General features: G+C 40.7%; 1 protein-coding gene across 1 annotated transcript in view; it reads left to right on the top strand.

Moving 5' to 3' along the window:
• utrn (utrophin) overlaps window positions 1–13,897 on the top strand; it is a 346,120-nt gene that overhangs the window by 317,921 nt on the left and 14,302 nt on the right. The window contains 1 exon segment of the mRNA XM_056448819.1: window positions 12,119–12,343. Within this exon segment, the coding sequence (XP_056304794.1) occupies window positions 12,119–12,343 (225 nt within the window).

Raw genomic sequence — 13,897 nt, 5'->3', positions numbered from 1 at the left:
ATGATTTAGTTCAATTATCTAGCCTGACATGTTTACTGGGGGAAAAGATTGTTGTATGTTTTTACCCAGACATTTAAATGTATTTATTTCTATCCAAGGTTATCACACCGTCAGAATCTTATCCTAGTCCCAGAATGTGTGCTAAATACTGTTCAGACTAGAATATGTAGGAGGAAAAAGGGTAAACAATAGTGATTTAAACATGCATTTCCCACAAGCCAGCGACTCTCAGTGTGTTTAAGCCACTAAGACACAGATCTGACCTCTGTTTTCTTTCTCGTTCAGTCGTGTCCTCTCGTTTCTTTGTTAGCATTCTCACTGGTGCTTGCTTCATCTCTGGGGTTTAGAGCTTCTGAACTCTGTTTACACTCCTGCTGATCAAGCCAGCGGATGCAGAATCACAGACTGGAGCGGGACGTCTCCTTTACCCCAATCTCGTCTCGTCTCAGCCCCTGCGGCGAGATTCAGATTTCAGATCTGCACTGAGAGAAGAAGCGTATGATCGCTTTGTCTTCAATTTGTGCCTCTCTTTGGCTCCTCTGGTCCTGTGGGAGATGTAGGCAGTGATGTGGTGTTCCTGTCAGCGTCTTGTTCTCCCACTTTGATTGAACGCTTTCCAGATCTGTCTCTCCTCGTTCCAGCGTAACAGTGCAAATATATGGCGCTTTCTTCTTTCAAAAGATTTCACAGTAGAGAAAGCTTCTCCTGGGTCAGTCTGGATGGATGGAAAAAAATCGGATATTTCTCAAGTGAGACTGCCTCTGTAGTTTCACTCTAAAGTTGAGGTCTCTCCACATACTGATCTGTTCACTTTTTTGGTTAAATCTGTTGATCTTGACGGCTCTTGAGTGGAATAAAGGAATACATGACTCAAATATGATCATTTTCTTGATTACTTGCTCTCTCAAGGCTAGTAGGAAATGTAAAGAACAGTTCATTCTTCAGTGGATTTGAAGGGAAAGCAGGGTTTTTCTCCATCGAATGCTAGGGTGACCAAACAAACAGCGATTTATTTTTAAAATATCAATTCATCCAGTCGTCATACTCTTGCTATAGCAGGAAAAAAAACATCCATCATATTCATAGACAAGCTGTTTTTCCACTGATGATCACTTTCGTTTGTTAAAATCAGACTTATTGCCAGTGACAAAGGATGTATTGATGATTCGAAGTGTGATACCGTTTATTCCTATACAGATGTACGATCACTTCCATGGCTAAAATCAAGAACTAGGCCTTCAGACACTTTACAAACATTTGTGAAAGAAAGGGTTTCTCTCAGGAGCTCAGTTTATTTAAGAATGGCAGCATTAGTTGTGTGTGGAAGATCTGCGCTGGCCTGCACAGAGTCCTGACCTCAACCCGAATGAGCACCTTTGGGATAAATTAGAGCAGAGATTGTACTATTCCTTGCGTTACACAAACACTACATATTTTGGATGTCTCCTCAATCTGATGCATTCATTTCAGGTATTGGAGTCTCTCCTAATGTTCTGATGAGTTGACTCAGGTGTGTTTGATTAAGATGATTGTTGGTGTGCCTTCTGGAATAGGGTTGGAAAACACTGGCCTCGAAGAAGGGTCAAAAAATGCCACAAGCACACTCCTAAACCTTGTGTTAATCCTTCCTGGGAGATTTACAGCTGGTATAGCTGCAAAGAGTGACCAATAGCATATTAAACCCTACTTTTTACTTAAATCTGTTCGAGTTCTGTCTTCTATTTTGAAGATATAATGAAAAATGTTGGAAACTGGTTGACCTCTACTACTGAAGTCAATAGCTGTGTTTTTATCCACCTATTTTTATGTGCATATTGGAGTATTGCGTTCTTTAAAATGCGTAATGGAAATACCAATATCCACGTGCATTTTGAAAATGCGCATACTACATTTGAAAAGGAGAAACTTTTCATTTGATAGGAAAAAATGTGTGTGATGGGATGCATTAATGGACAAGGCAGCGATTCAGGCACATTGTAGAACATCTGAAATGTTTTTTTGCTCATTTCTAAAACCCCTCAGCCAAAGTCTGTCATCACAGTGGTTCAGTATTATTATTATTCTATTATTATTATTTGCTCCAGAGCTGTCTTGAGCATCTGTCTGCTCTCCCAAAGAGCATCTCCTCCAAAGCCAAACATTGCGTTCATTGCATTTCGTCTTCATCTTCTGAGGCGCAACTCATTTATTAAAGAAAAAGACCACAGTGGGTTCTCTTACGACACAAAACTACATTTTCAGTCTGATATTTGCCGCCAGTTTATCAGAAAGTGACAGTTTTGTACTCTTGTGTTTCTTACTGGATGGAAAGCTGCTTTAATTCGCAAATGTTTTATGCAATGTTCCAGTTTTGCGCATAAATTTGACTCGCATATATGGATGGAAACATAGCTACTGGATACCAGTTTCCAATACATACATTATACAGTATACTACCTGACTAAGTTGTAAGAGCAACAAATAATAACTTGACTTATAGTTGATCATTCAAAAAAAAGTGTCAGAAGGTGGATTTCTCTGCTGAATCATCTGCTGATCTGCATCCCAATCATCACCAATACTGCAGAAGACCTACTGGAACCATCATGGAGACAAGCTTCTCACATATATCAGTCCAGTTTGGTGAAGGAAAAATCATGGTTTGGGGTTCCATTCAGTATGGGGGCGTGCGAGAGATCTGCAGAGTGGATGATCAACATCAACAGCCTGAGGTATCAAGACATTTGTGCTGCCCATTACATTACAAACCACAGGAGAGGGACAATTCTCCAGCAGGATAGCGCTCCTTCTCATACTTCAGCCTCCACATCAAAGCTCCTGAAAGCAAAGAAAGGTCAAGATGCTCCAGGATTGGCCAGCCCAGTCACCAGACATGAACATTATTGAGCACGTCTGGGGTAAGATGAAGGAGGAGGCGTTGAATATGAACACAAAGACTCTTGATGAACTCTGGGAGTCCTGCAAGAAGGCTTTCTTTGCCATTCCAGATGACTTTATTAATCAGTTATTTGAGTCATGTCAGAGATGTATGGATGCAGTCCTCCAAGCTCATGATGGAGTCAGACACAATATTCATGCTGTTTCCACTGCACTCCATTTTAAAAATCTGAAAAAAATCAGAGCTTACTGTCCTAATGAAATAATTAAAAATCAAGGTCAAATAAGCGTAATCTAGAGGCCTTTGTCTTTCATATAAGCCACTTCTGATACCAAATGATCAACTAGAAGACAAGTGATTAGTTGTGTTCCTAAAACTTGCATAGGTGACAAGACTTTTGTCAGGTAGTGTATATTCTCATTGTGTTCATCAGAAGAACAAAGATCATAAAGATCTAGAACCAATTTAGAGTGTGTAAATAGCCAGTACTTTTCATTTTGGGGTGAATGATCCCTTCAAGTTAGCTTTCCTTATTTTGTTGGCCGGTCGGTCAGTCCTCAGAGAGCTTCACAGATCTGATCTCAAGCACCATTACAGCAGTAAAAGAGAGTATTAGAGTTGTGATATGTCTCGGCTCAGTGGTGTGAGAGAGTTAGACAGGTAAAGTGAGTAATGGGCTGATAACAAGGAGACGGCGGCTCGTTCTGGCTCCTGTCACACACTTTTTGGAGACTTTGTTTTGCTAATGGACCTGCAGGGAGCCGCGCTGCTTCTGACAGCTGCACAGTTCCTCTACCGACTTCAATTAGTCTATTTGTATTGTTTAGTTTTTCTCCATTTTTTGGGGAAAAGCCTTTTGTGTGAAATGAATGTCAGATGGGGAAGTCTAAAAGAAGAGAAATGAAGACAAAAGATTCATCGAGTGGCAGAAGGAAACAGAAGAACATCTCTAAAAAGAGAGGCAATTATTTCGTAAGAAAAGAGGAGCTTTGAAGAAACTCAGAAGTTTTCTTTTTAAGTAGAAGTGTTTCAAGTTTTATTGTATTTTTTTGTTTGTTTATTGAGTCAAATGTCACTGTGTTTACACTGAAAAAGAGACTGTAATGAGCCTCATATAAACTCATGATGATGTTTTTTTTATCCTGTTAATTCAGGGATCACCAAATTTGTTCCTGGAGGGCCGGTGTCATGCAGATTTTATCTCCAACCCTAATCAAACACACCTGAACAAGCCAATCAAGGTCTTACTAGGTGATCTTGAAACAATCAAGCAGGTGTGTTGAGGCAGGTTGGAGCTAAACCCTGCAGGGACACCGGCCCTCCTGGACAGTGATTGGTGACCCCTGTGTTAATTCATGTTATGGAAAATATGTTCGTTCCGTAGTTTTGCTCTGCGAATCTGTTCATCCAGTGTTGTTGGTTGTATCTGCAGGAACAGTGCTTTTCAAAGTTATTTTGAAATATGTGCGCTTACATAATTCACAGTGCCTAATGGGAGTGGGTGGAGCTAAATATTCCGCACAGCATCTTGGGTAATGTAGTTTTCCCGTTCAATTCCACAATTTAAGAGCGTTTTAAAAAATAGGTTGAATTAAAGTAAACAGATGTGCTCAACAAAAGCAAATACAATTGATTATTAACCCCAGTGCTCATTCATGTTGTTAAACATGAATATGTAATTCTAATTTTAAAAAAAAATTATAATTGTGACACTGAAGTAGTATTATAGTAAACTAATCTCTTTTTTAATTTCCTGATGTTAAATCCAAATCCCAGTGATTTTGAGGCTCACAGCAATGTGACGTAGGAGTGCGATTTTCTCCACCCACCGAATTGATTGACAGCCACGTATTAACATGCCTCCATAGTAACCTGTATAAACATGTCCACAGAACAGGATTTGCAAAGAAACTGGGATTAAAAGATCTGATTAGCTCTCAGTGATCAGCCGCAGCTCAAGAATGAGTTTGTCAAGTTTAAAAGGTTTTTAAAACTGAGCATGCGTGTAATAAAGAAAAGAGATAGAGGCTATATGAGTCCTCTTCAAGTAGACGTACAAAAAAACGCATGTTTGTGTGTACGGCAAATTTTGTAATGGCATTTATTTGTGACTCATCATTGCAGAAAACAATGCATCGTTTGCTTGAATAAACTGCATTTATTCTTTATATTTGAATAAACTTTATATCGAATACACTTACTTGTTGATCTGGAATTCTGCTTCATCAGTGTCTGACTCTGTCACTGACTGCTGTTTATCTGACTTGACGCAGTAGAAAAAGACATGCATGTGGGAACGGTGCACTGAAAAAAATGATGTCTGCAAAATTGTCGCAAACAATTTATATGTGTTGAATTTAAACAAACAAATTAAATTTAGTAATTTTTAACTTAATTTATTTAAATTCAGCCCAAATAAATTACAACCGCTTAACCTAAAAAAACAAAAGTAAATCCAAGGAACCATCTTTAAATATTTTTTTTTCAGTGTGGGTGGGGAGAACCAGCTCATTTGCATTTAAAGGCACATGCTACAAAAACAGCTACACTTTGGTTTGGGAACAAAACGGCCCCGATTCTGGAAGGTATAATACAACCCCAAATCAGAAACAGTTGGTACAGTAAGAGTAACGCAATTGAAAAAAGAAAGTAGTGATTTCTAAATTTACTTTGACGTGTATTTCATTGCAGACAATACAAAAATCATGTGTTCCTCATAATTTATATATATATATATATATATATATATATATATATATATATATATATATATATATATATATATATATATATATATATATATATATATATATATATATATATATATATTCCTTTTCACAACACTTAAAAGACGTTTAGGGACTGAAGACACCAAGTGATGAAGTGTTTCAGAGGTAATTTTGTCCCGTTCTTCCTGCAAACAAGTCTTAAGGTGGGCAACAGTATGGAGTTCTTTGTTGTTGCATTTTGCACTTCAAAATGCGCCAAAACATTCTCTATTGGGGACAGGTCGGGACAGCAGGCAGGCCAGAAATACAAGTCCATGTAAATTTACAAATACTACTTTCTTTTTTTTATTTGCGTTTCCTTACTGTGCCAACTTTTCCTAATTTGTTATTGTAAATAATCTGATGGATATTTTGAGTTGAAACTTATAGACACATTCTGGAGACACCAAAGACTCATCTTACATCTGGTGAACGGGGTAAAATAGAAGTCCTTTAAGAGTCAGTGAAGGTGGAAGATCAAACTGAATCATGATTGCAGAGTGCAGAAATCACCGAAAAGCTCCCAAGTGCAGAACGTGTAAGAGTCTGGCAGACAGTGCACAGATCAGTAGTGTTCACAGCTTGCTTTATTGTGTTCTGGACGTGTTCGGGCGAGCTCAGCGGGCGTCCTTCACAGAACAAGCGGATGATAATTACACAGCTAATAAGCCGTTGCCTGCTCGTCCTCCTCGGAGGGAGATCTGCGTCTCAAATCTGCTCTGATTCTCCACCAGAGATCAAATAGGAGACTCTTTCCCTTCATTACCGCCATATGCTGGACGCTGTTTACTCTGAACAAGGTCACACGTACACACATGGGGAAATATCAGGAAAACTTTAATAACACCGCACTCACACACTTTCCGTAGGCTTAGTCAGGGGTTGCCACAGTGGAATGAGTTTCCAATTTAAGATATTTAATAATAATAATGGAGCCTTTTCACATTTGCATGTTTCTCAGCAGCAGAAATCGGCATAGTTGGTAAGTGAATAGGAGAGAACAGCAAATCATTTATTAACAATCATATTTGCTGGAATAATAACATAAAAACTCCAGGATGGTGTTATCAAGACTTTCAGAGAGAGGAAAACAATAGTGTGAGACTGATAACGGCAGCCAGAAGAGAGAATCATGTCAGATTTACTGTCGTGCACACATACACACTGCATTACACACACCTCACACAAGCGGTAATTTGTTTTATTGTAATTTGATGCAAAGATGATAAAATACACATATAAATGCTCATACGTTTAAAAGAAATCTAAAAATTAAAAACTTTCAAGGATTTAAGACGCTGATGACTTTTAAACCTGCCATAACTGTCTTGTGAAAAGTGTCCACAATGATAATTAAACAGTATTTACATTCTCTATATCACCAAACTTGTTCCTGGAGGTCCGGTGTCCTGCAGATTTTACCTCCAACCCTAATCAAACACACCTAAACAAGCTAATCAAGGTCTTACTAGGTATATCCCTACTAAAAAAACTGCTTAAAACAGCCTAGGCTGATTGGCTGGTTTTAGCTAGTTGACCAGCCTGGTTTTAGAGGGGTTTTGGCCACTTCCATTTCCGCAACCCAGGCTCATTCTGAGAACGTAGTCCCGGGGACGTTTCTGGAGACCGTGAAATACGTGCCGGGAGGTACATATTTTTGCAGTTTTTGTTTTCGCGAATCCACAAGAGGCCGCTGTGCACGCTTTTTCCTGCACCGCTAGAGGCCGCTGTCGAACGACCTTCCGCTTGTCTGCCTGGATTACAGAATGATTGACCATGCGACCGGCCAATCGGCTGACCCACCCTCCTCCGTCCCTAAACCCAACCAACGACGATTCACAAAAGCCGTCCAGAAAAAGAAAAGCCCTCGTCTGATTTTTACCACGTTTTCGGATTTTGACCACATTCTCACCCTGTGACGAACTTGTTCGCTTCATTTTTTGGATTTTGTTTTTGTTTTCTTACCTGATTTCTGAAACCGCTCTTCCCCGGACTCGAACCCGGTCGTCGTGGTCAGCCCCTCTCTGCGCCTCGAGTCCGCCAGAGTACACGAAGAGCTAACCGGACAAACTGGCTGCAGCGGGAAAGCCCTCCACACGGAGGCGAGCGGCTGGCTGGCCGGCCGGCAAGTGCCGAAAGGAACGGCGTCACACCGCCCCACCGCCCCACAGCGTTCGCTTAAAAAAATGAAATGCAGCCGTACGTACCCCTGGCTACATATTTCGCAGTCTCCAGAAACGTCCCCAGGACTACATTCTCAGAATGAGCCTGGGTTGCATTTCCAGGCTGGAAGATGACCAGCTAAAACCAGCTTGACCAGCCTGGTTTAAGCTGGACATAGCTGGTTTTGGCTGGGCTCCCAGCCTGGCCAGGCTGGTCAAGCTGGTTTTAGCTGGTCATCTTCCAGCCTGAACACCTCTAAAACCAGTCTGGTCGACCAGCTAAAGCCAGCCAACCAGCGTAGGCTGTTTTAAGCAGTTTTTTTTGGTAGGGTATACTTGAAACACCCAGGCAGGTGCGTTGAGGCAAGTTGGAACAAGATTGGTGACCCTTGCTCTATATGATTTGATGGAAATATGATTGGGAAAAAAGGTTGTTGGTTGATTGAAAACAGGCTTTTATTTCATATTTATTATGGATTTGGGGTGAAATTTGGCAGCCCACATGCTGGTTTTCCAGAAATATGAGAATTTGGAAGTCTGAATGTTCATCTGGGGCTGTGAAAGCTTGACTTCTGATGCCTTGAAACGCAATTTCCAAATGTTGTGCATGCTTGCTATTTTACAAATAAACCTCTGCACCTGTAACAGAAGCACTTTGAGTTGTTTAGAGCTGAAAGCGCATTAGACGGGATTGCTGAACATCGTCACATGATGTTGTGGTCTACACTGGCATGAGAAATCAGATTTGTTTGGACGAATTCATTGGAATTTGTTGCAGTCATTCATTCATTTTCCTTCGGCTTAGTCTCTATTTCAGGCGTCGCCACAGCAGAATGAACCACCAATTATCCAGCATATGTTTTACACAGCGGATGCCCTTCCAGCTGCACCACAGTGCTGGGAAACACCCATACACACTCATACACTTTGACTAATGTAGTTCATCCAATTTCCCTATAACGCATGTGTTTGGACTGTGAGGGAAATCGTGTGGGTTTCCTCCGGGTGCTTCGATTTCCCCCACAAGTCCAAAAGCATGCAGTATAGGTGGATTGGGCAGGCTAAATTGTCCGTAGTGTATGTGAGTGAATGAGTGTGTATGGATGCTTCTCAGTGTTGGGTTGCAGCTGGAAGGGCACCCGCTGCGTGAAACATGTGCTGGATAATTGGCGGTTCATTCCGCTGTGGCAACCCCAGATCAAAAAAGGGACTAAGCCAAAAAGAAAATGAATGAATGAAAAGTTTGCAATGCTTTTTCTAACTAGAACCATGCTAGTTTATGTTAGAAACTGCCTAGAAACCACTCAGAACACCCAAGCCACTGCAAAGCAACAGCCGTAACCACCCTGTCCAGACATCAGACCAGCGTCTACAGTTCGTCTGTGGACTTCGCCTTGTCTAGATCCACAGCTGCTGCTCACCAATGTGGAAGTCATTAAATCCATCTGTGATTTTTTTGAAATCATTTGCTTTTCCTCGAGTTGATTGAGGTTGTGTGTACGTTTGTCCACTTTTGAAAAGATGAATTAGGTCCATCTACAATTCGCGGGTTAGAGATTGCACTCAGAGTGATTGACTGGAGTCTCTTTGTCTTTGAGATGAATGTAAACACAGGCTCCAGAGAGCAGGTGAAGTGTAAACTGGCAGAGATATGGATAGAAGAGTGGATCGGAGCAGTTGTGTGTGTGTGTGTGTGTGTGTGTGTGCGTGCGTGTGTGTGTGCGAGAACTGAAGAAGTCATCAAGGGAGTTTCTCCTGCGGGATTCAGACACTTGACTGATGCTGAGGAGAGACAGACATGACAGCCGCACTCATCTCTGTCTGTCTGTGGCCACAGCTTCATCTCAACACACACACACACACACACACACACACACACACACACACACACACACACACACACACCTGCATCACTGTCCCTCTGTTCACCAGCACAGACGCAAACACACGCACACACACTCAGACAGGTACACACAGACACACATCTCTGTCCCTCTTGACAAGGCACACATAGACACGCATGCGTATACACACAGAGAGAGAAACACACACACACACACACACACACACATGCTTTTGCATTGAAACTTCTGATCTGAAATAAGACATAAGTATTTAAAATGACGACACTTCATCTAATTAGCTTAATATACAGTTATTTTGTATATTTCATTTATTAATTTTCCTTTGGTTTAGTCCCTTTATTAAAACCAGTTCAACTCTGTGGACCCGGTAGCGGGTACGTCATCGACATTCACTTTAAGATTTAAAGGGCTAGCATTGCACCAGACCCCCTCAGGTGGTTTCGTTTGAAAGTGTAGAAGCTATATTTTATGCACATCTGCATCACTTTGGTTTTTATTCTACTGTACAAAAGTTATTTACACTTAAATAAACAGTATTTTGGATACCCGAGCTGGGTATTGAGCATTGGGTCATTTTCATATTTTTCATATGGTTCATATATGACACATGTACAAGTTCTAGCTCAAATGAAAGCTCTTGCCGGTGCTCATACGGTTCTAGCGTTCTTTATACTGAATTATATTCTCATATCAAACAGTTGTCGAATGAATCGCGTGTGTTTCCATGGCGTAGAAGTGAAAACAATACATTTATGATCAATAAGCAGCCCCTGATAGCACAGACAGCTGTCATCTCTTACCTTACGCTGTGCGCTTCAGGGCCATTTCTCCTCTGTATTTGAGGTGATGTGCATCGGTAATCCTTTTATATGTCTGACGTGGTCCAAACACAGTGAATTATGTTTGATCAAACAAAAGAATAGTGAAATATGAAGACAATAATCGGAGCCTGTGGCTTGTATAGCACCTCTCATCAGTTGGAGTACAATCACTTTTGCACAGATTATGGTGGAGACATTTTTCTTTTCTCCTATGATTACAGACATGTGCAGGAACCACCAACATTAATTACAGCAAGCTAGACCACACAGAACCTAAAGGGTCCACTTTCAAATTTGAGTTTAAAACAAAAAAATACAAAAAGCGCCTCTTTTATTAGGAGTTTATTATAACACAGACAACATATACAGTTATTTTAAACACTTTCAACAGTGTTTCATGAAAATTCAAAGGGTTTTCTTTAAAATGAGACCACATTTTTGCATTTACACCTCTGCATGTGGATTTGGGAAGCTTTTCAATTTGGGTAGGCAAAATCCAGGCGGAAATCCCAAAATAGCACTGGAGTTTAACTGGTTAAACAGGAGTTGCCACAGCAGAATGAACCACCAACTTGTCCAGCATACTGTATATCTTACGCAGTGGATGCCCTTCCAGCCACAACCCGTCTATTCCTTGGCAGTTTGTGGGTCCTTCATTGGGCCTTTTCCCCTTCGCAAACTTTACAAAGACGTCTGTTTCTTACTCAGTTTGCTGCTTGTGGGTTAAATTTTTATGCTCGAGTGACCGAGATGTAACCAAGAGAATACGCTCATTTTAAAAGAGAAAATAAAAGCTTTTTCAAAATTAAAGATGGTTCAGACTCTTATGATAAATAAAACAGAAACCATTAATGATTTCTCGTGCAGCCCGTTACCAACTGATCCACGGACCGGTACCTATCCTCGGCCTGCAGGTTGAGGATCACTGATTTACGGTTTCTCTCTATCATTGTAACTAAATCTGATGTGTTTTGGCTCCTTCAGGATCTGCAGATGTGCTTGTGTTTTCTGTATCCCCCGTGTGTGTGTGTGTGTGTGTCTGTGTGTGTGCGCATGCTTTATTCGGCATCTGCTGGTGTTGGCAGGCTGTTAGCAGAGCTCCTGTGATGCAGTGCCCATGTAATCTCTCTGATTAGTCTTTGTGTGTGTGTGCGTGTGCGCATGTATGCTGGAGTGAACACACACCTGAGCCTCACAGCTGTTTGGACAGCACACATCCAAACCCTCATCCCCTATACTCTGCTTCACTTTCACCGGTCAGATTTTCAGAGGAAAATGCCTTAATTACCCTTCTATCTGCTGTAGTTTACCTGCTGTGACACCACCAGATCCAGAGTCTCGCTGTGACAATTGCTCACGCTTAGAGTTTGGGATCTCTTCAGTTTCCTAATGCAACACATTTGTAAACATGATAGTTTTAATATCTCATTTCTAACTAGAAAAGTAAAGTTCATAGACAACCTTTGTGGTGGCTTGAGAAGTAAGCCTATGAAAGTTTGAAGTAGTTTTAAAGTATTCAGCTTAAAGTGACATTTAAAGGCTTAACTAGGTTAATTAGGCAAGTCATTGCATAACAGTTTAATTTGATTACATTCGTGTTAAACCCAGAATGTTTGTTTTGCAGGGACGAGGAGCACGCTTTGATCCTGCAGTACTGTCAGACTTTAGGAGGAGAGGGCTCATCTTTCAGCCAGCCTCAAAGCCCTGCCCACATCAACAGGACCCCCGCCCACAACACCCACAGCCCCTCCTACCTGCTCCAGAGCCCCGCCCAGATCCTTCAGGCAGTGGAGAGGGAGGAACGAGGAGAGCTGGAGCGAATCATTGCGCGGCTAGAGGATGAGCAGCGGTGGGTTACAGATACTTCATTAAAACAATACACTGTCCAGGAATGATCAATGTTAACTCTTTCCCAGCCGTTAGCCATGTTTCCATCCACCTCTCGTAAAAAGTGATGGAAAGCACTAAGATGTGCATCAATTCTGAAAATTAGCATAGAAAACATATGCGCATAACTGAGCAGGATAAATGTTTTATTCGAGAAGTAAACATGCACATAAACTACGATGGAAGCACTTTTACCGAAAAAATTCCAGTATGTGCAGTAAAAGAGTGTGTAAAAAATATGTAAGGAGATGCAATAATGGACAAACCAGCGGCCGACCACATTATAAAGCATCTGAAATGTTGTTTTGGTCATTCTGAAACGCCTTAACATTTCAGTATTAATATTATATTATTAATAAACTCCACGTGTAGTGAGGTGGCACGAATAACGCAAATTAAGGAATCGACATAAATATAAATTGCGTTTGATGCGTGATTAGCGCAAAAAAATCTGAACTTTAGCGGACATCCACGCAGTGTTAAGCAATCAGGAGCTTGCTTAACTAGTGGCGTGATTATGATGTAGCTCTTGTAGTTCAAGTCCTGAAGGGAAATTCTCCTGCTGACAAAAATGAAATAATCACACCGCTGAAAGCTTCCGATAAAGCCGATAAAGCCTCTGAAGTATCTGAAGGACCCAGACACACGTCTAATAACATGGGAATAGAGCGTTCTATTTGCGCAAGTCGCATCTGGTGTGACCGTCCCATAAAAATGCCATCTCAGTATGGACAGAGGGACGAAACAGAGAGAAAAATAAACACTTTTAAATGAAGCGTATTAGTGTGGACATGGCATGGACCTGGCAGTGAAATATAAGGCGATCAGAGAAAGTGAAAGTCAGATCGCTGTATAAATGAATTATCCAGCTTTCCTTTGGCTTACTCCTGGGTCTCTACAACAGATCCGAACAGCAAACAGCTTTTTTTCCAATGTTTTATTTTGTGTTTAACAGAAGAAAGATAAAAGTTTAAAAGCACATAAGGGAGCGTAAATGATGACCCTGCAAAAAAGGATCTTCTTAGGAGTTTTTGCCTTGTTTCTAGTCTAAATGTCTACAAATTCTTATATCAAGAGATTCATTTCTAGTCAAGCAAAGAGATATTGTCTTGTTTTTCAGCATATGCCAAAATTGAGTTTTTCCTTAAAATAAACAAAAATAATCTGATGTCAAAACAAGATTATTTCGCTCACCTCATCGGCAGATTATTTTGCTTGTTTTAAGGAAAAACTCAATTCATTTTGGCACATTATTAATAAGACAATACCTAAATAAGACAATATTTTTGCTTGTCTTGAAAATGCTTCCTGATTTAAGAATTGTGAGATATTTGGACTAGAAACAAGACAAAATATCTAAGTAAGAAAAGCATTTTTTGCAGTGGAGGTAATTTTCATTTTTTAGGGTGCACTGTCCCTTTAAGAAAACAGCTCTCTTCCCATATTTCCACATAGTTGCGAGATTATTTATAAATGTTTACTGCTTCAGGGCTTAATGTGATCGCAGCAAACTCAT

Source organism: Danio aesculapii, chromosome 23 (assembly GCF_903798145.1).
Source record: "Danio aesculapii chromosome 23, fDanAes4.1, whole genome shotgun sequence".
NCBI classification, from domain to species: Eukaryota; Metazoa; Chordata; class Actinopteri; order Cypriniformes; family Danionidae; genus Danio; species Danio aesculapii.
This window is presented reverse-complemented; position numbering and strand designations above follow the sequence as displayed.